This window comes from Pezoporus flaviventris, unplaced genomic scaffold (assembly GCF_033815535.1).
Source record: "Pezoporus flaviventris isolate CSIRO_AGI_PZ_B2104156 unplaced genomic scaffold, CSIRO_AGI_Pfla_v1 ptg000021l, whole genome shotgun sequence".
Lineage (NCBI taxonomy): Eukaryota > Metazoa > Chordata > Aves > Psittaciformes > Psittacidae > Pezoporus > Pezoporus flaviventris.
In genome coordinates this window covers 5,920,735-5,941,426 of record NW_026892569.1, presented here as the reverse complement: position 1 = coordinate 5,941,426, position 20,692 = coordinate 5,920,735, and the positions used below count along the sequence as shown (strand labels likewise).

Here is a 20,692-nt window from a genome sequence, read left to right as displayed (position 1 = left end):
ATGTGGGGCGGTGCAGGTAGCTCGCCCGCCCTGTCCTGACCATCCTGTGCCATTCCAACCGCGTCCCGTCGGCCACAAGGGGCTCCGTGTCCGTGCTGTACTCTGCAGGTGGGTGCTGCCACGTTAGGGTGCGGGGTCCATGCATGTCTGGGACTGCAGCCCAGCCTGTCCTGGGGCTGGGGGCACGCACGGATGGGGTGGTGCACTGGTTCTAATTCACCTCCACTGTGCATACATGGGACTATCCTACTCTCCTGCCAGCCCCAGCACGGATGCAGGAGGCTGTATGCCATATAACTGATATATTAACTTCATCTCTCAACAAGTCATAGGACAAGGGCTAGCAGCGTCAAGCTGCACCAGGGGAGGTTTAACTTGGATATTAGGAGAAATTTCTTTACCAAAAGGGTGGCCAGGTTTTGGAGTAAGGATAATGTGAGGTGTCCCTGCCCATGGCAGGGGGGTTGGAACTAGATGATCTTAAGGTCCTTTCCAATCCTAAACTATGATTCTATGATTCTATAATCACCATCCCTGCAAGTGTTCAAAAACTATGTAGATGAGATCCATAGTGACATGGTTGAGTGATGGTCTTGGCAGTCCTGGGGTAAAGATTGGACTTGGTGATCTTAAAGGTCTTTTCCAAACTAGGTGATTCTGTGATTCTCGGTTTCACATTGAAGATGTGAAGCAGCAGCATCGCAGCTTCAATCTGGTTACTTATTTCTAATGTCGCACCCCTGCCATTCTGTTTTGCCATTTAACAGGAAGATACCAGTTATATGGAATAGACTGGGGACCTAGGACTGACTCTCCACCTTTGCACCTTGTGTTTCAGGCTTTCTGAGGAGCTATGCCACCGCCTGCTAACGCAAGGCGAGCCCCCAGCCCACCGGATGGTGGCTGGGGCTGGGCAGTGGTCTTTGGTGCTTTCGTGTCTATCGGCTTCGCGTACGCATTCCCCAAAGGCATAGCCATCTTCTTCAAAGAAATCCAGGGTTTCTTTGGCACGTCCTATAGCGAGGTCGCATGGGTCTCCTCCATCATGTTGGCCACGACATACGGTGCCGGTGAGTAAACCTGCACCAGCGCCTGCTGTGTGGTGCATTGGAAGGGCAGAAATAAGCCAGAAATCTAAGCTCTAGGACAGTGCAGAGGGACATCTGCATGGGTACTATGAACAGGTTCATTTTATGATCATGTTTCCAATGTCCTTTAGGGAAATGAATCATGCATGGAGCCTAAAGGGGTTGAGGGGAAGTTTTGCAGAGGTAAATTGGTGTTGGTTTGGGTTTTCAAACATGTCTGATGCCCACCTTATTTATTACTGGGTTCAGGCATCTTTTGACTTCTCTGGGTGCCTTTTGGCTTTTTGGAAGTTTCTAAATGCCTTGGAAATTGTGGTCCATGAGCAGTTTGATGTTGACATTCCCTTTATTTCCAGTTGGGGTTGCAGCACCTTTGCTACTTTCCAAAATATTGCCCATTTCATTAATATGGGCACAGAGGTCTCTATAAAGCCTCTGTGCATCCAGAGGCCTGACCCTGGTGTGTTGCTGATGGTAGCAGTGAGCTCTCCTGCTCAGAAATCGAATAGCTTTCCATGGGCATCAATGAAAACACCCTGAGAGTAGGCTGGTGTGCAATAGCTGGGCCTAGGTTTCAGCCAAAGGCAAGCATGGAGTGGAGCAATAAATGAAGTAGCTGCTCGTTTCTTGTGGCAGCTTATAATTACAGCAATGAAATCGCCAGAGTCCATCATTCTTATCAGTTGCAAAGCAGTGCATAGAGCTCTGCTCTTCTTAAAATGATTCTGATAGCACTTTCATGGCTCAGTGAAAAACTTGGACTGCCTTTGAGTCTGCGATGGGAGGTAGATGGGAACCACGCTCTGTAATTGCAGGAAACTTTATCAATATATATCTTGGCTATTCAGGCAATTCTGAAAATACGCTGTTTCTTGAAAGCAGAGATTTTTGCTTTGTTTTGTTTCCTTAATAGTGCATTGTAGTGGTTTTTGGAGAGCATAGCTGAAAGTAAAGATGCTTTGTAAAGGTTTGTAAAGAGATGCTTGAATCAGAGCCTATAGTAATCCATTCTATCATAACCCACTGCAAAGGTTTGGTCCCACAGAAAGTAGCTCTGCAAGGGCTGAGTTCCGGCTTGAGAACCCACAAATGGAGCACTTTGAGGGCAAGACCCAAACAGCTTAAGCCAGTGCCATTGTCTGAGGCCACACTTTTGGCCTCCCTGATGTGATGCTGAGCCCAAGCCCTGGGGAGTGCTGCCTCTTGGAGATAGATTTCCACTGGGGCTTGTTATTAAATGTGGATAAAGGCACTTTTGCCTCAGCCCCATCAATATCAACAGAAGCAAGTGAGTTGTGGTGGGAGAGGGAAACTGCTGTGGGGAGGCAGGCAAAAGGACCACTTGTCATTTAGGTTACACTTAAATGCTGTTTTAAAAGGCTGGGGTAAACTACGTGGAATGTCTCTGAAGCAGTCAAGTGGGGAAAAAAAACCAAAGCAGGCAGCCCATGCCTTTGGTGTGTTCAATTGTCTGCATATGAGTGTCTGAGGAAGTTACATGGTTTGAAAGTCAAAAAGATGGCTAGTATTTGGTGCCAAAACTATGCAAATGAGTGGAGGCTGCTGTAAATTTCATGGTCTGGTACTAAAGTTAGGACATCACTGGAGCAGGTAAAATGCTGCTCTGGTCACCTCTGCGTTTTACTGTCTGCAGGTTTTCCAACCCGCTTTCTTCTCTTTCCAAGTTTTCAAGCCAGTGGCTCTGTACCTGGAACACTGTAGTAGACTTTTATCCTAGTCAGCTGTCTCCTGCCTTTTGTCAAGGAGTTTTAGCCTTATTCTCCCTTATGCTATTACATGGTAATATGGGGGATGATACATCTAGGTGCTTTTAGACTTAATGCAGGTGATTGTGCTTTTGTACCTTCCCACTGGCCCTGCAGTTGCTCAGAGTTATGTCCATTTAATAGTCCTTTCCTCCTCTGCTCTGCTCTCAGATAAGATTTATGCTTGTTTGATCACCCTGTCTGCAGTGATCTGAGCTGAGACACCGTCACTCAGTGGCTGCAGACAGGCGCGCAATGGGAGCTTGCAGAACATGGAGCTAATGGAACACATGTGCCCAGGAGTGTATTTAACACATCTCATTTGATTGACTGAGCATTTAGCACCAGAGCAGTTTGACTTATGAATGACTCCAGTGATTTGGAAATTCTCATCAAAGGAACAGGGCTGCCCAAGTCTCGCTCTGCTGCGGTGCCTGTTAGAGATGTTCAGATGCCCATGCAAAGCTTGATTTACTTTGCTGAAAAGCTAGAGAATGGTTTAACACTGGATTTTTTGCTGATCTCTCCTGAAAAGAAGTTTCAAAAATGCCAAAGGAAGCGTTCAACATAGTCCTGTGTAACTAGTGGTGTTATTAAACCACGTAATTATTGCCATAGCTTGCCCATTCCTTTCCCATATCAGCAGTGAGGTAGAACTGTCACTGTGTGGAGGTGCAGGGGGGTGCAGTCTACAGCCATGTAGGAGCCGTGTTGGGGTGTTGAGTATCTCCTATGTGAAGCATCAGGCCTGAGGGCTGGAGGGGATGAATGGTGCATTTGCTGGTGTCAGGTGTGGGCATCACAGCCATGAGAGGAAAGCCCCAACCTTGCCTCACCTCCATCAGCACTGAATGGCCGCGATTTGGATCAAAAAGCGTCCCTGAAGCATGTGGATCAAAAGCTTTCCTGAAGCGTGCAGAGGCTCTGCTGTTTGCTTGCTTGGCCTTAGGGAGAGGCTGTAGTGTTCCTGTCCCATCGCCGGCGTTCAGCTGTGTGCCTGTGCTGTGGCTCTCTGAGCCAGGACTCAGGATGGGGAGGCACATCCAAGCACAGGATGTGTCCTATGAGGACTGACCAAGCCAGCCGGTCCCCTCTATCCCTAGGAGCTCTGGGCAGCTGTTGCCCGCAGCATATGCAGGGTCTGATGCTTTCAGTGACAACAGCTTTTGTTTGCACACACCCTTAAGTGATAGTCCCTCATTTCCTTGGCATGCTCCTTGTGTAGGGACTTGCTGTTAGGCTTGGCTGCTGTGTAACAGAGCTTATGTTTGTGTTTCATAAATAGCGCAAATATCTGTGTTCTGAAAACACTCGGTGAACCATCCCAAGTCTCCACTAGAGCAGCTCTTTTTACTTTGACAGCATGGATGCAGATTTACAGTGACCACCTGAAGCTTTAGCTTGTAGCACCAGAGCAGCTCCATTTTTTCAGACTCAAACTGAAAACCAGCAGCCGAGACTGTTTCTGCCCTTCACTTTTTGCTGAATTCCCCCAGGAAGCTGTTTTGTACCAGCTGAGGCTCTGGCAATATATATTGCAGAAGTTTTAATGTGTCTTATCCCCCAGTTTCTTAATCTGAACTAGGCTGCAGAAAACAATTCTGTCACTATAATACAACTAGTAAAACAGATTAGTGTGCAGTAAAGTGGATAGCTTGGACTTTGTGATCGGATGCCTGTAGTTCTCGGCAGTATTCATGTTCAACAATTCCCTGCTTCCCATTGCGGAGGGCAAGCTGGGAGGTGTGTGAGTGAGGAGCACAAGGGAACATTGATTTTCCCTGACCAAATCCTGCAGGGTGAAACCTATGAATCTGATAAAGAAGGGTTTTGTTTTGCAATATTTACACTTTTTTTTTGGTGTGAGCTAGGAGCTCATTCCTTACCCCAAATGAGAAAAGTATTACAGAGCAGAGTCTTAAATGGATGGAAAGAAAAGGAAGGAAGATTGCATCACCTTTCCCTAAAGGTGCTTTCAGCTGCACCTCAGCTTCCAGGTATGTCCTGGGTTCAGCAGTAGCAGTCATATTTTACTCCTTAGTAGCTAGTGCAGTGCTGTGGTTTTGGCTTTCAGCCTGGGAATAGCACTGATAACACCGATATTTTTAGTTACTACTCAAATGTTTAGACTGACCAAGGACTTTCTGAGTCTCATGCTCTGCCAGGGAGGAAGGGAAGCTGTGAGGAAGCAGAGAGAGGACACCTGACCCAAATCAGCCAAAGAAGTATTCCATACCACAGCACATCATGCCCAGGATGTAAACTGAGAGTTACCCGGAAGGGCTAGATCACTGCTCGGTCAGGCTGGGTAGCGGTTGGCGGGTGGTGAGCAGCTGTATTCTCTCCCCTTGTTATTTCCCTTATCATTATTATTATTATTGGTGGTAGCAGCAGTGATTTGTGTTATACCTTAGTTACTGAACTGTTCTTATTTCAGCCCATGGGAGTTACATTCTTTCGATTCTCATCCCCATCCCTCCTGGAGTGGGGGGACGAAAGTGGGGGGGGGAGTGAGCGGGGACTGCGTGGCTGGTTTACGGCTGAGCTTAAACCATGACAAGGTATCAGGCTGTAGAGGTGACAAGGACACACCAACATGTGAGCATCGCAGGGTGCCCATCATGCTCCTGCATGCCTTTGGCAGGATTTCCTTTTGCAAACTGCCTCCTTGGACTTTGCTATGCCAACACCAGGGTTCCCGAGGTCTTGTGTAGTGTACAGGGATGAGTTTTGTTGAGGAAGACAACCTCAACTAATATAATTACAAAACCAAAAGCCTTTGGCCTTCACACCTCCTGACTTGGGCCGTGTGTTGCACTCACAATGCCAAACTGAGCTGCCCTTCTCCCATTTTCTAGGGTGACACATTTCAAACTAGGCCACAGATGAGTTTCTGGAGATAATCAGTACCTGGGGAAAGCAGGAGGCTGTTAAGCTCCCAGAAAAGAAAGGATAAACAATATTAATTTGCTGGTAATTCAGTTGCCCTATTCAACATCAGGGGAAGCAGCCAAACCTTCTAAAAATAAGGAATACTGATGCCACTAATTTAATAGCAGCAATGTTCTTGTAGCTGTTATGGTCTCTTCTAAGGCTTTGAGAGAGTCAAGGATTGCAGGAAGAAGTAATGTCTTTTATTATAGCCAACTTAGAGCTTGAGCAGTAAGCTTTCTGCCACATGTGCCAGAATAGAGAAAATAATATCTAGGACAATATCCTCATTTTCAGGGGTTTTTAATAGTGAGTGAGTGTGAGGATGCTCCTGTCATCACTGTAATGAAACAACAGGAGTCACCTGAGTGAAACACGTAGATTAGCTCCTGACACAATCATTTCAGCTGCTGAGTGTGAATAGCTGGGGCTGGAGCAGGGGACATCTGATCTTATTTTCCCCCATTATTTTGAAGAGTCTCACTCTTTCTTTTGCAGTTGCTGTGCAGCTGAGCCTTGTGCATGTTTGTGTACACTTCAGATGTAAATACGACCTGCTTCTGTTGCCTCTTTACATATAAAGCTAAGTTTCATCAGGACCGTACACTGTTGTCATTCAGAACGTAGTGCAGTGGAGTCCTTGTCTCAGTCTCACTCTACGCTGCTGTAATATTCCCCCTAAAATCTCCAAGGGGCTGGTTTTACCCATCCAAATGTATATTAAATTTGGGCAATCACCTTCTGTCTATTTTTCAGACAGGAGCAGAGAGCTACCTTTTGCAAGCACTAAGGAAAAAGAGCGTTTCTGAAGCAAAAGCCTTATCCCAAAGTCAGTCAGTGTTTATTACTCCTGTTATTTATTATTTATTGGTTTGTAATTAGATGAAATGGCTGAAGATTTAATTCTGGAGATGCTCCACAACAGAGCATCTTTTCTTCAAAGAAACTTACTCCCAGAGTTTGTAACTGCTTAATATGGCACCTGCTAAAGCAGCAAGGAAGAGATTGGGAAGTTGAAAGTCGACCATTGACCTTGAGCATTTAATCCAAAATTTTATAGCTGTGTTTTATTACACTGCTGCATGATAAATTGCAGTGACAGGTTTAGAAAGCACCTTACAACATATAGCAGTGTAAAGCTGTATTAATAATGAGCTTGATTCTGCAGTTTTTCACTTAATCAAAACTGCCAATGTTTTCTTCTGGCCTGGTCTGGACTCCATCAAAACCTTCTCTGCCTCCAGAAGACCTCTCCCAAGGCTCTCACCCATCCCAGATGCTTGCAACTGGTTGTGAAGTATCAGTACTAAAAGGGGACACTGAGGCACAGGAAAGGAGGTGTGGGGTCTTTTAAAGAACAAGCAATATGTGGGTAGCAGAGTCCATCCCAGACTTTAAGAAGTGTGGCCTCTGAGCCACTTTTGGCTCAGACATCGCTGATGGGCAACAAACAACAGGTAGGATGTGCCCCGATAGGTAGAGGCTTTACCTGCTAGAAGCTTGGTGATAGGTTAGGGCAAAATAATGTGTTGTGCATTGCCCAGCATTCTGCAGTGGATTTTCCGTGTGTGGTGTTCCAAACAAGTGGGTATCCCCATCACTATGGGGAAGAGAGCTGCTGGCGCGAGAAATAGGTTGTCTGTGTGGAACAGCCTATAGGGCCGTTGTCTGGTTTAAGAAATAGTCTCTGCAAGGCGCAAGTTTGCATATACTGAACTGGTTTTGGCTGCGGTAGAGTTACTTTTCTTCATTGTATCTAGTTTGGGGTGATGTTTTGGATTTGTGCTGAAAACAGCCTTGATAATTCAGGTGTGTTTGTGATTGCTGAGCAGGGCTTACACAGAGTCAAGGCCTTTTCTGCTCCTCACACTATCAGGGACGAGGTTGCGGGTGCACAAGGAGTTGGGAAGTTGTTGCACTGTGGGCTTCCCATCATTTTCTATAGCATGGACTCTGCAGAGAAATAAATGGATTGGCTCGGTTTGCCTTTGGAGATGCTCAGTTGATACACCTGCAGCGTGGATCTTCGGTGTGCATCCATCTGCTCACTGATCTTTTCAGGAAATCCAGTTCCTGTGCTGTCTCTGACCATCCTGTGAGATGCCTTAGTTACTGAGGGTGTCAAAAGTGACAGTGGCCCTTAGTGCTGAGTGAGGGGTATGAGAGAGGAGAAAGAAGGGGAGGACAGGTGGTATTTGCAGTGGTGTATCTTGTACGAGCTCACTCTAGTTATGTGCTTGCAGCATTGGTTCAACAACAATTCTCAAGCAGGGCTTTCTTCAGTATTTCCCTAGGCATGTTCTTTTCCAGATGTGTGGGCTGAAACAAAAGGAATATCTCTGTTTATCCAGGGTGGATATCCAGCATCCTGCCATTGTGGCCCAAGCTTGGTCAGGTGCTCCCTGTGTACCCACTGCTCAGCTGCCCTGTGCAGGGCTACATCCTTTTGCTTATCATCATCACCTCTTGGAGTCCCATCAAGAGTCAATCAGCCTCCCTGTGTTATTGAAACAAGGCATCTTTCCACACTGGGGCAATCCCCAGGGTAGCAGCACCATTACAATCATGGATTTTGTTAAGAAAGCTGGATGAGGAATGATTTGATTTCTGTAATGGATGATGATGCAGATTCATATACTTTTCCTGACTCTTAGAGAGCACTCAGGCCCTGCAAGGTCATCACATATGTGCTTCTATTTTTTATTTTTTTAAATAACCCTGTTCTACTTAAGAGCTCTAATAGCACTATAGCTTCAGGTGAAATATTTCTGTGTTTGTGGACTTGGTCACAAAGCTTTATCATTTCGCCCTTCATTGGAGCCAGCAAGGTCACCAGGCAGCAGTAATAGGGATGTGGGAGACTTAATAAACCCCAAGATTAATAAGAACTAGGAAGAAGAACACGCAGAGTTTTGGTTGAGGTGGTGTTAACACTTCACAGGTGGGTCTTAAGCCCAGGACTAAGTTATAATCCACTCCCCTGGCGAGGGATTCTTCATCAACGGCTGTAGTGATAGGACAAGGGGTGATGGGTTTAAACTTAAACAGTGGAAGTTCAGGTTAGATATAAGGAAGAAGCTCTTTAATGTGAGGGTGGTAATGCACTGGACCAGTTGCCCAAAGAAGTGGTGAATGCCCCATCCCTGGCAGTGTTCAAGGCCAGGTTGGACAGTGCCTTGGGCGACAGGGTCTAGTGTGAGGTGTCCCTGCCCATGGCAGGGGGTTGGAACTGGATAATGTTAAGGTCTTTGCCAACCCAAACCGTTCTATGATTGCAGCTTTTCTGCCCTTGGATGACTCTCCAGCATAACTGGTCTCTTGGTCAAATATGTAGAGCTTCCAGGAGGTAGATAAAGCCCTTTGGAATGCATGGCTAGGTAGCGGCTAATTTGCCAATAGAGCAATTGTGTTAAGACCGGTAACAAAGAGCTGCTGATCTTGAGGAATAGGTGTTTCAGCCATGTAGGAAACTCGTGTTCTGCAGCCATGCTTCAAATGCCAGCAGGGATAGAAGCCTGCAGTCCTGCCAAAGCAAGAGGTTAGCTAAAGAAACCATAGGAAAGCAATTCGAAACCCATGAAGCCATGACCTTCTGCAGGTCAGCAGCTGTGATCTGCTGTGTGGGGAGATCCAAACCAGCAGCCCAGGGAAACCACTGAGCACAGGCACCTGCAACACCATCCTCTTACAGGAGCCATTATTTAATTGACTAAATATAAAGTGACACGAAGGACCTTGGCTTCAGCCCCAGGTTTGGAGCTGTTGGCCTGTGGCTCCTCTATGTGCCGCAGGAGCAGTGCGAGTCAGCTGTGTGATGTGGAAATTGCAATGCCGAGGCACTGATCAGATGGGATTGCTGGATCAAGGAGAGAACACTTGTTTTTCTGAAGCTTGGGCTTCATCTGCCTTTTTCTTTTTTAACATGAGGATGCTGCTGTGGCAAATGCATATTTCTGATGGGAGGTCAGGGTCCTTTCTTGGAGGATGCAGGTTGGTTTCTGCAGCAGATCATTACACCCACTGCCTTCTGAGCTGGACACGGTACTGAGACCCAGCACCTTTGATGTACACACCATTTTCCTCACCTGCAAGGAAGAAAGAGGCATCTTCTGGTGATGGGTTAGCTGGTGGAGCTGCTGTTGCATATGCTGGACTTCAGCCTCCTTATTAAAAATTATCTGCAGTGCAAAGTAATACTAACAGAAAGCATCGGGGAGATTTGGGGGTGAACAGATCTTTGGAAGCTGCCCTTTGGGGTCTGGCAGAGAGGTATTTGATACCATGATAGTCACCTGGGGTGTTTGTTTGCTGCTGCTGCTTGTCCTCCAGCTTGTGCATGGCCATCCTGCTTCCAGCAGCCCTGCCTGAGGAGGTGCCTGTTGTGTGTGGGCTCATTAGCCATTGCAGGTGCAAAGCAAACCATCTATACCAACCAATTGGGACTAATAATATGCTGTTATTACTAGGTACCACCAGCTCTTGTCTAGTTATCTGGAACTGGCACATGCAGTAAGCTGAGTTACTGTGGGACTACAGTGAGCAGCTGTTCTCCAAGCCCTGGTGACACTTAAGTGCATGACCATCCAGGTCCTGGACCCTTGGTCTTCTAGCAAGGAAGAAGAGTGAAAAGCTGCAGGTTTGAACCCTCTCATCCCTTCCCCCTGCCTTTAGAACTGTTTTCTGGGGCTGTGCACCATTACCAGTGCTGGTTGCTGATGCTGATCCCCTCTGCCTCGGGAGCTTGGTGGATTCTGGCAGTGTGTTAATAACATGGAGGCACTTGCTTTCATTTGTGGGGTAATGAGGAGGTTGCTTTGTTACAATGGGCTGGTACCCTAGTGAATAAATTACAAGGCCAAAGGCAGTGTTGTTATTCCATCGAGGGAGTGAGATTATTACTGAGGAAATTGCAGGCCTGCTCCTGTCGTTTTACTACTAGTATAGTAATAGACTTTGTTTTATCAGTATAAATGATTCCCACCCCCCCCAGCTGAGTATGCTCTGCTCCTTCTTACGTCCCCAGTGACTCCATATAGTCAATGCCAGTCATGTTGTGCTGCATTCCTTAGTATATCATGCTATTCCTTCGTATACCAACAGCAGTTGAAAAACATCGACTATCTGGGCAGTTCTTTTGGTGCTGACCGCTGTCCCTTTGCAGGAACAGCTCTTCAGAGCCACTTGTCACTGTGGAAAAGCGGGAAAAGCTGGGCTGTGTGTTGCAGCCCCAGCAATGGGGGCGACATCCCAAATCTGCCAACACTGGGGTCCATGCAGGGTTGCTCTTCTGTCATCTGCATGGCCATCAAATGGTCTTAGCATCAGGTGTATAGCATTTGCAATGGCTCTGTGCCACTCTACACTGGCAGAAGGTCAGTCTTGTGAAAACTGGGAAGACCCCCTGTTGCATGGAGGCCCCTGGGTTACAGGATGAGTCTTTCAGTCTCAGCTTTCGGCTGCTGCTCTGAAGGCCCTGCACAGAGATATTTCAGCAAGAATTCACCCAAGTTCCACCAAAAAAGGGATAATTCTGTTAGAATTAGGTTAAAAAAAAAAAGGACAAACCAAACTTTATAAATAAAGGATATATAGATACATCTATACTGTCAGACAGGAGAGAAGAATGCTTTAGTCCTTGTTAAAAATATATTGCGTTTTGTACCACCACTGGAAGTTTTGCAGCTCATAAAAGATTCATAAGGCTCGTTGAGGAAAACAGAAAGGCAATTCAGGTGTCTACTTTTTGAGTACCATTGTACTTGCAAAAGTTTAAGCCAGTCTGGATTGATATTTCTTGTTAGATGCCAACTCTGTATTATGATCTTCTTTGGATCATAGTTCAGCAGCTCAGAAAGAATAAATAACAAATGGCCTGGCTTTGTGGAGACCACAGGATTCTGCATTTTCTTTATGGTTTTGCAAACTCCTCTTTAGGGTCCTTTTCACTTCTACAAACGCAAAACTCAAGGTGAGAAGTAATTGGACAAGCTAATAAATGAGACAGGGCTTGCTGTGTTTCCCACTGGCGAGCTGCTATGTTTTGCTTGCCACCAAGATCAGCTTCTTTGACATGGCCTTTCATGTACCAGCTAACAACAAATGGAAATCTGCCACAGGTATGAGGAAAGAGGCTTTATACAGGACAGGCACTAAACCAGCATGATTTATATGGGTTGAGGATAGCGCTTTACACTGCATCAGTCTGTCAGGAATGCCATGATCCCGGCTACATCTTTCGGGGATATTTGCTGTAAGCTGCTGCTCTCCTGACTGCAGGGTTTTACTGCAGTAAACTCTTCTTGTGTGCACCCTGTTCTGCAAGGGATTGGGGTGTAAAGTGAAGTGCTTGAGTGGGCTTTCCTTGCTCTTTCCTTGACGGTGGGGATGGTGGTAGCCCCACCGGAGACCACGTGCCCTTCCAGGACTGCCCTGTGAGCCAGAGGAGGTGCGGAGCCATGGGCACAGCTCTCAACAAAGCCAGCAGCAGGATGAGGCTCAGCATCTCTCTTTGTTATAGGTGATAAATGATGGCTGGAAGTTGGTCAGGAGGGAAGAAACCACTTGCTGGTTTGTGGAAGGGGCTGCCTTGTTTCCCAAGGCTGGGTGGGTGGAAGTGCCATCTCTTCCTGCAGTGAAGCACCTTGTCCTTGAAATGCATTTGGTTACAAAGGGATGATTAAATTTTACTTCTAATTTCCTCATTAGATGTTGCAGTGGTGACATGGTGGTGGGGTTGTGGGAACAGTGCTACCTGGGTGACACTAGCCCTGATCCCAGAGAAGCTGTGCACTGGAGATGAGAAAGCTTTTGCTCCTTGCTATGACTTTTCAGGGACTCGGGCAGCATTCATGTGGCTGGTTCTGCAAGGTGAAGGCAGGTAAATATCATCTTTCTGAGAGCTTGCGCTGTCCTCACCTGTCTCTGTAAATTAAGAGGTAAAAGTCACCCCAAGTCCTGATGGCTTCTCCTGGCTCGCAGGAAGGAAGAATGATTTAGCTTGGGTGCCAGGACAAGGGAGCCTGTGGTTTCTGCACATTTGACCAGGCAGGTATTAGCAAATAAAGGTGCCTTGGGATCTAAGCTGCACACGTTGTGACTGTAAATGGTTTCTGTGTGGTAATATACAGCATCTTTATTCGTTTTATGCTGGCTAAATAACTGGTAAATGACAGGTCCTGCTTTTCAATTCCACCGTGTTTCCAGGGGCTGTCATACTTTTAATTTGTGCAATAGCTGCAAGCAAAGCAGTAATCGTGTTTCCCATTTCCCACAACTTCCCAAAGCTGTGGGCTTTGTTGTTCCCTCTCCTTAATTCCTCTGCCCTGACTTGAGCTATTTGATGTTTTCCAGAGCTCCCCACAAGGCTGCTGTTGAAGTTATCTAATGTCTGATAGCTAATAAGCCCCCTGCCAGAGATATGCTGCAGGTGGCATGTGGCAGAGCAGGGCAGGAGAGGTGCATTTACATCTGTTGGGTGTGATGCTGATCAGTGAAGACGTCTGGGCAGGGTGAAGGTGCACGTGTCTGTGCTTCATGTGCCTGCCCAAACCGGCAGGGTTTGCATGCTGAAGTGTGCACAGCAGCTATGTGACATACTGCACACACTCGGTTTCTGCTGAGAGATGGGACAGCTTTTGAAAGGCTGCTCCATTAAAGCCTATGATTTTCTGTAGGACCAAATGACTTGAGTGGAAGTAATTTTGGGGATGTGATTTCGCATTTGCTTCAGTGCATTTGAAAGGTCTGCTCAGGACTGTTATAAAACCTTTGGCCTGTGAGCAGCAGCTCAGGGAAGTTTGGTTTCCCAATTGTTTTGAGTCCTTGGGTTGGATTCTCTGGTGTCTCCTAAAGCATGGGATGGTCTAGATGGTGCTTTCCTTGCAGGCTGAGTGCTCATCATGGCCTTTGCTGTGGATTCTCTGATGGCTAGAAAGGTTTAGTCCCAGTGCTCTGCTACTGTTTTCTCCTTTAACTGGCTGCATTCAGTATCTTGAAGGTCTCCAACCCTCAGTCCTATGTGGGTGAGGCTGGTCAGGAAGATCAAATGCTGTCACTCACAAGAGTGTGCTGTGATCCTGTATGCTTTGTGTCTTTAGCAAAGCAGGCCCACTGTGTCTGGATGTAAGGTTTCAATCTGTGAAGGAGAAAGGCTGATGTTGCTTCTGAAGTTCATCACAGTTCCCTGAGAGCTCAGCCCAGCCCAGGCAGGTAATGCCTTTGAGACCACAGCTCTCCCACCCAGACTGGAAAACAAGTGGTGTTGATTATCCCCCTGTAAAACTGACAATGCTCATTACAGGAGATGAAGGCTGTTTGCTGAAGATCACTGCTGAAACACATTGCCAAGAGATCACACAATACAACAGCAGGGACCAGTTGTAGTCTCTTGGCTCAAATACGTCTTGGGATGTATTTGAGGACATTGCATGTTTGTGGGGGGTGCCACAGTGACACCCCCATTTGTAAAGCCAGTGGTTGGGATGCAAATTTTTGCTTTCATCTGCTCCAGCCTCTATCCCAGGTTGTCTCCATAGCCAGGAAGCAGAGCAGAATGTATCCCACCCTCATCCCCTTCCAGTTCATCATCTGCTGTCATGGTCCAAACCCATCCTAACTGATGGGTGAAACCAATACAAGAGCTTGTGGACTTGGGTGAGAGCACTGTGGATCCATATTTCCCTTCTCCCCAGGTGGATGCTGCAAGAGTAGAACATATATGAACATTTTGCTTGACTTCTCATAGCAGGGGCTTCTTTCCCTGCGATCTGTCCTGTGTCAGAGTAGGAGAGGGGCCTTAGCAAGAATCCTGTGGGCTTTAAATGCTCTGCTCCATGGTGGGACATCCTGTATTTTTAGGGCTAATGTGAAAGCCCTCTTCCAGTGGAAAAAGGTAATTGAAACCATATTTTATTAGTCGAGTAATTAGATTGATTCTGGAGAAATATGGACATGTGGAAAATTGAAAAATGGAAGAGTTGTGTGCCCTTAGGCTGCAGATGAACATGTTGGTGCCTTTCCGAGGAACACTGGCTTGATCTATTTAATTAAAGGACACGCTGACGCTGGCTCAAGCATGATGGAAGTCCAAGCTCTGACCAGGGAAAGCTCAGTGAGAAAAGGGGTCCCTTTCCTGCTGTGCTGATCAGATGTATGTGTCTCTTTCTCCAGAACTTAACTGGGTTCTGTAGTGCTCTGTGCAGCAAAAAGATGCATGATGTGAATCCAGTCACTGGTTTAGGACAAAAAGCTCTCTGTGGAATTATACACTCACATAGATGTTAATTGAATGGTGTATTCAATGGGACCAGCTCAGATCATGCAGATACAGGGATGCTGTTAAGACTGTGCTTGTGTGTATTTCATTTAGGAATGATTTGACCTTAGACATCTAGTGGGAAGTATTTTATATGTCCATTTTCTATATTAAACCAGTCACATCTACTGGTTTTTATTCTTGCACATTGTAACAGCTGAGAACTTGTTCAGATGCTCTCAGCCATGCTCAGGGAATATTGGGGTTTTTGGGTCTCATTCCTGTGTGCCATGGTTTGCAAGGTCTGGAAAAAGTTCTGGCACTAGTTCTGGCTAAGATTATTTAAGCAAAAGTAAATATTCCACTGACTGGCTCTGCAGTGAGGTGGATCCCACAGTCAACTCTTCAGAGATGCCTGTGAGCTTAAAATAGCTGTTTCCAGTAATCTGTATGTGGACAGCATGGGCTGTTCCTAAGGGCAGGAATGAAGGCAAGCAGGCACACTGGGCTCTGAAACACCATTGCTGAGTAGCACCAGAACCAGTCAGGTAAGATAAGATAGTAAATGCTGCCTGTAGCCCCCTGCCTCATTTCCAGCATTTTTTTTTGCAGCATTTTGCTTCAGGGTTTTTGAGGAATACAGAATCTTTTCTTTACATCTCGTAGCTTGATTTCTGGACCACTCTTTCCTGCTCTGTTTTCATTCCCTAGTTCTGACATCTCAACCTCATCTACCTTCAGAATTAGCTTTTCTTTGAGCAAGAGTTTAGTCCCTTCATTGTCCCTCCAACATAGATTATTCTCTGATTCTGATTTGTACTAGTCCTTCAGCTAGTTGGGACTACTATACACAAAACCTCCCTTCTTTCCTTCACCACTCAAAGCTGCTGGTGTGTTTCACTTCCTCAGATTTCAGCACTTGCTTTCCTTGTGTGCAGTCTTTGTTAAGCCATTTATCTCCTCCTTAATTTTGCACTGTCCTGCACCACCTCTTTACATAAATGCAAGACCAAACTGATTCCTTTGAGATCTAGGTAATCCATCATCCCAAACCATTTCTACCTACATAGACTGCTATTAAGATTTAATTAACAACTGTTCTGCTGAAGCCTCAGTTCTGGTCAGCACTATTGGAATTGCATTAAATAGAGGCATTAAAAATGCAACAGTACTCATGATATCAGCCTAGTAATATGAACCCCTGCTTTGTGTGTATGGTTTAGCATCATAATAAATCAAGGAGGCCCTATGTTGGGATCATGTGTTCACCTGATTTGGTATTGCTGTTTGCCTTCTCTGATGACACTTGAAAGTCCTGAGGGCAGGAACTGTCACCAACAGTGACACAGTGTGGCACGGGACATGCTGCCATCTCCACACAGTGTGGATCATCTTTCTCTCCTTTTCCATTTTCTTCCTGAAGTCATGTTAGAAGCTGTCAGCAGCATCTCGGGGGCACTGATGTTGCAGATTTTAACCTCCTTTGTGTAAAACATGCCCTTCTGTCAGAAGATACCTACCTCAAGGACCATTCTGTGCTCTTTCCCCAGGTCCCATTAGCAGTATTCTAGTAAACCGCTATGGCAGCCGACCCGTGGTTATGTTTGGAGGCCTGCTGTGTGGCATTGGGATGGTCTCAGCTGCCTTCTGCACCAGTATCATGCAGCTCTACATCTGTGTGGGCTTCATTACAGGTAAGAACAAAGCATCTCCTTTCCATGTGCACTTGAGGTTCACAACTGGTGGCTTGGGGTGTTCACACTTGGGAACTGCAGCCAAACGCAATGGGAAGTGAGATAAAAAGCTGGTAGGACAAGGGCCCTCTCTTACTAAGTGCTCCAGGTGAGCTTTAGCGAAGAGCACATCCCCTGCTAAGTGCTGTGCTCCTGAACATCGCGTGTGGGATCACAGCAGTGGATCTGCTCTTTGCAGATGGGCACTCTTGGCTGGAGGCAATGGTGAGGATGGCCATCAGTGCCCTCAGCTCCTGCTGAAGTGAATGAAGGTTGACTGCGCTCTGCCCTGGGCATGGCGAGCCCTTCGAGATAGAATTGTGACTATGAAGAAAGCACCTGTGTTCCTATATTACTGTGTTCTGTTTCCCTCCATGAGATACAGGAAATGAGAGTTCAGGTGTTTGCTTGTGCTTTGTCTACTTGTGAGGTTATCTGAAAATAATAACTACTGGAGTTGATTGAAAAGATGCAGTATTCTCCCTATTAAGAAAAAATAAGACTGTATTTCCTTATTGAAGTTACAGTTTGAATTGTCTGTACCGAAATATGAATTTCCATATTGGAAACTTAAACAGAAGAAGGCATAGGCTCAGTCCAGCATCTTGAAAGCCTGCAGGTGCTTGGTTATTGCTTTTAAAGGTAGATGGATTGGAGTTCCCAACCTGAGTTATAGATTCTTAACTGTAAGCATTTTTGTTTGATTATTTTGGCTAAGGTACATCCACTGTTCCTTCCAGTGCACTGAGAACACCTGCCTAAAAACATGACACAATGAGTTCAAAATTGCTTTTGAGGTTGCAAGGCATATGTTTAAATGAGTGTTCCCTATCTCTCTGCAGCTGTATTAAGTGCTGCTGCTTTCTGATCATGAAAAGCACGAGCTCAACATTTAAAATCAATAAAACCAACCACTAACAAAGTAAATTGGGACAGAAAGTTTGTCACCCTGTTCTCCTACACCAATATTGCTTTATTAAATCCATGCAGTAGAGAATAAATCCCTGTGTAGGATTCCCTCTCCTAAAACTCAATCTTTCCAAGTAGAGTCACTGCAGTTAGATGAAACTGTGTTATTACTGAATGACTAAATCTTGCAGATTCCTTGAAAGAGGTTCCATAAACAAAGCAATGAGAAATAAAAATAACCAATGTCTCCCATGAATAAATTCAATAGTTATTGATGCATGAGCTTTGCATCATTCTGTACTAAACAAATGTCCTCAAGCAAGTTGACTAATGCTGGATTAGGGCATGGAAACCATAAATCCTTTGCTAAAAATATATGCATTTTGGTAAGCGGAAGGGCTCAGGCAAGGAACAGTGCTATAGGAAAACACTAACTCCTATGTTCAAAGATACTTATCTAAAAACATGCCAGGAGGGAATTCTGTGCCTGATTCCAATGGGCCTAGGATTTATGAACACCCTGCTCTGCTTTGCTCCCTAATATCTTTACAAATCTGGTCCATTGCTCACCCCAGATTGCTGATAGTATGAGCTGTGCTTGATGCACACATGTAACCCTTGTGCCATCAAAAGGATACAGGGCAAACAGCCCCATATCTCCTTGTGCTTAATGCTGTGATATTTCCTCAGAGCAAAGCACATATTTTGTTGTGTACATCTTTTCCTCCTGCTTGCTGAATGGGGGCAGCTGTATGGATGAGGTCTTAGCTAATAACCCATCATTTCCAGGCATGGTGTGTGAGCTGGGGAAGGAATATTAATTTGGCAGAGAAGGGAAGATGCTTGTAATCCTGCTAACATGCTTGATGCCTCTAATTGCACTTGAAGTGCTTTTGCTGGTCAGGCCTAACATGGAAGCATTCAAGGGCAATTATGAAGCTGCCTGCTCATCATGCAGCTGAGACAGCATCAGTGGAGAGAGACTTCTGTAAAGATGATTTGCAATGACTGGAAAGCAACCTGTAAACATCACATTCTTTCTAGCCTCCTTCCTACCAGCCTGAAAAGGAAACAGGCTGACGTGAAAGACCCTGTTTGTGTAATTCACAGGGATGGAGATAAAAACAAGATACTTGTTACTAGGAGGTCTTTGCCACAGTCCTATGCTTTTGGCATATTAATAGCAATCTCTTCAGAGGGGCAGAGCAGGAAGTATCTGTTTACAGTGGAGGGATTAGACACAGAAGTCTCAGTTGCTTTCTTGATTATGTCTTTTTCCATTTGCATGCAGAGCAGGGATGAGGCTTTGCTGCTCTGAAGCAGCTCTGTTCTTGATGGCACCGAGCTGTGGGCTGCACGAGGCACTTTGCATACGCTGTAAAACCCATGTTCTCTTCCTCACGTGTTTCCCTATAGTGCTTAGAAAAAGAAATGGGGTTTGCAAGCTGTTGACCTGGATAGATGCCAGCCTGGGTGCATTAAATAGGTGTTTAGGCATGCAACCCCTTCTTCAAGTCTGAGGTAGAAGCAGCAAATTTCAAAGCTAAATGCAAGGCAATAACAACTGGTCAGAGTTTAGTTCCATCTGTACCAATTAGACAGCCATGAAATAAAGTGGAATCTAGGGTGAAGCATGTTGACTAATGAGACTAGAGGTTTTGCCTTAGCCATAAGTGTTGAGCATTGAAATACCTGTGGAATCTTCCCTTGCTAATAAGTTAAGAACAAGATCAATAGCTACACAGCTTACTCCTGTAGCACCACTTATTTCTTTCTAATATGAGGGAGATGTATTTAATCCAGGGAGGGATGCTCCTTCTGGCATAGGCTTGCTTCTGTTCATGCAACACCATCAATAGGCTTTTCTGTCATATCCCTGGGGGGAAAATGTGGTTATTTGAGTAACGATTTCAGCTATGGAAAAGCTGCTGTAGTTCTGAAAACTGGAATAAAATGGATATAAATATTTCCAACTAAAGTCAGACAAAAGCTTAAAGCAAATTGAAATTCCAGTCAGTCAGTTTGAAACTCTCCAAATTTAATTAATGGGAAGAGCATGAGGTAATATTAAATTAGATTTGTCTGACTGGCAAATTAATGTTCATATAATAAAAAAATGGAGTAGATCATTGTTTAAGCAAGCTGGCGTCTGATTTTTCCTTCTCTGCATGACATGTGCTAAGTCCCTACCAAAAATGATTCTGTGGAAATGATGGTTCAATTTCTGCCCTTATCTACCAGCATGGGAAATAGGGAGATAAAGCAAACTCTAATCCACTGTGCTGCATCTTCTCAGGTGAAAATAGCTGCATTCCTGTATCTGAGCACCATCAAGGGTTTTCTCTAACCATGGCTGTGTTTTGTGTCTGTAGTCCTCAGGTCAGCCCTTTAATGGGGATGAATTTGCCCCCTTATGCATTATGAGCAGCCTGTACTTCCCAAAGATATGCCCTACCAAATAAATGGACTATCTAGAAAAGTTCATGCTGAGAATATGTTTCATATCAAGGTTAATTTTAATCTGTTGCCATTTCAATTTATTTTAATGCTGCAAACCTCCAAGTATTTATTTTTAAAGAATCTTGGACTTGGTAAAAAACATAATTTTGTAAAACCATTCAAACCGAAGCTATCCAACATCAGCTGAGTTCTGCTGCATCAGTTGGATTGTGCTCTATCAGCGACTAATGATAGTGTTCCTTAATTAATTTTGAGGACCTTGACCTTTCTAAATTCTCTCCTGTAAAGCAATATGCCTAATTATGTACTGCACAGTTAAACAAACTAATTATATAGACTAATGAACAAGAAAAATCTGCATGACCCTATTTTCGGGATTCATGTTACAATCACTGATATATCTGATATAATCACTTCAAGGATTACATTTCTGCTTTGTTCTAATGGGGCTCATTCTTTCCTGGATGATAGGGTGGAAAATATGTGATATGCTTTTTAAATGTCTTTTTGATGGAGTTCTGAAAATTGAACTTTTGAAGGAAATGCTGCACA

At 45.2% G+C, this 20,692-nt stretch overlaps 1 protein-coding gene across 5 annotated transcripts in view; it reads left to right on the top strand.

The window, feature by feature from the left end:
* Positions 1 to 20,692, top strand: part of LOC133270533 (monocarboxylate transporter 2-like) — a 41,952-nt gene that overhangs the window by 14,764 nt on the left and 6,496 nt on the right. For 4 of the 5 annotated variants that reach the window (XM_061455814.1, XM_061455813.1, XM_061455812.1 and 1 more), the window contains one exon: positions 16,589 to 16,732. In XM_061455814.1, coding sequence (XP_061311798.1) covers positions 16,589 to 16,732 — 144 coding nt within the window. Of the gene's footprint in view, positions 1 to 838; positions 1,071 to 16,588; positions 16,733 to 20,692 lie in introns of those variants that run through there. The other variant, XM_061455810.1, reaches the window with a different exon arrangement.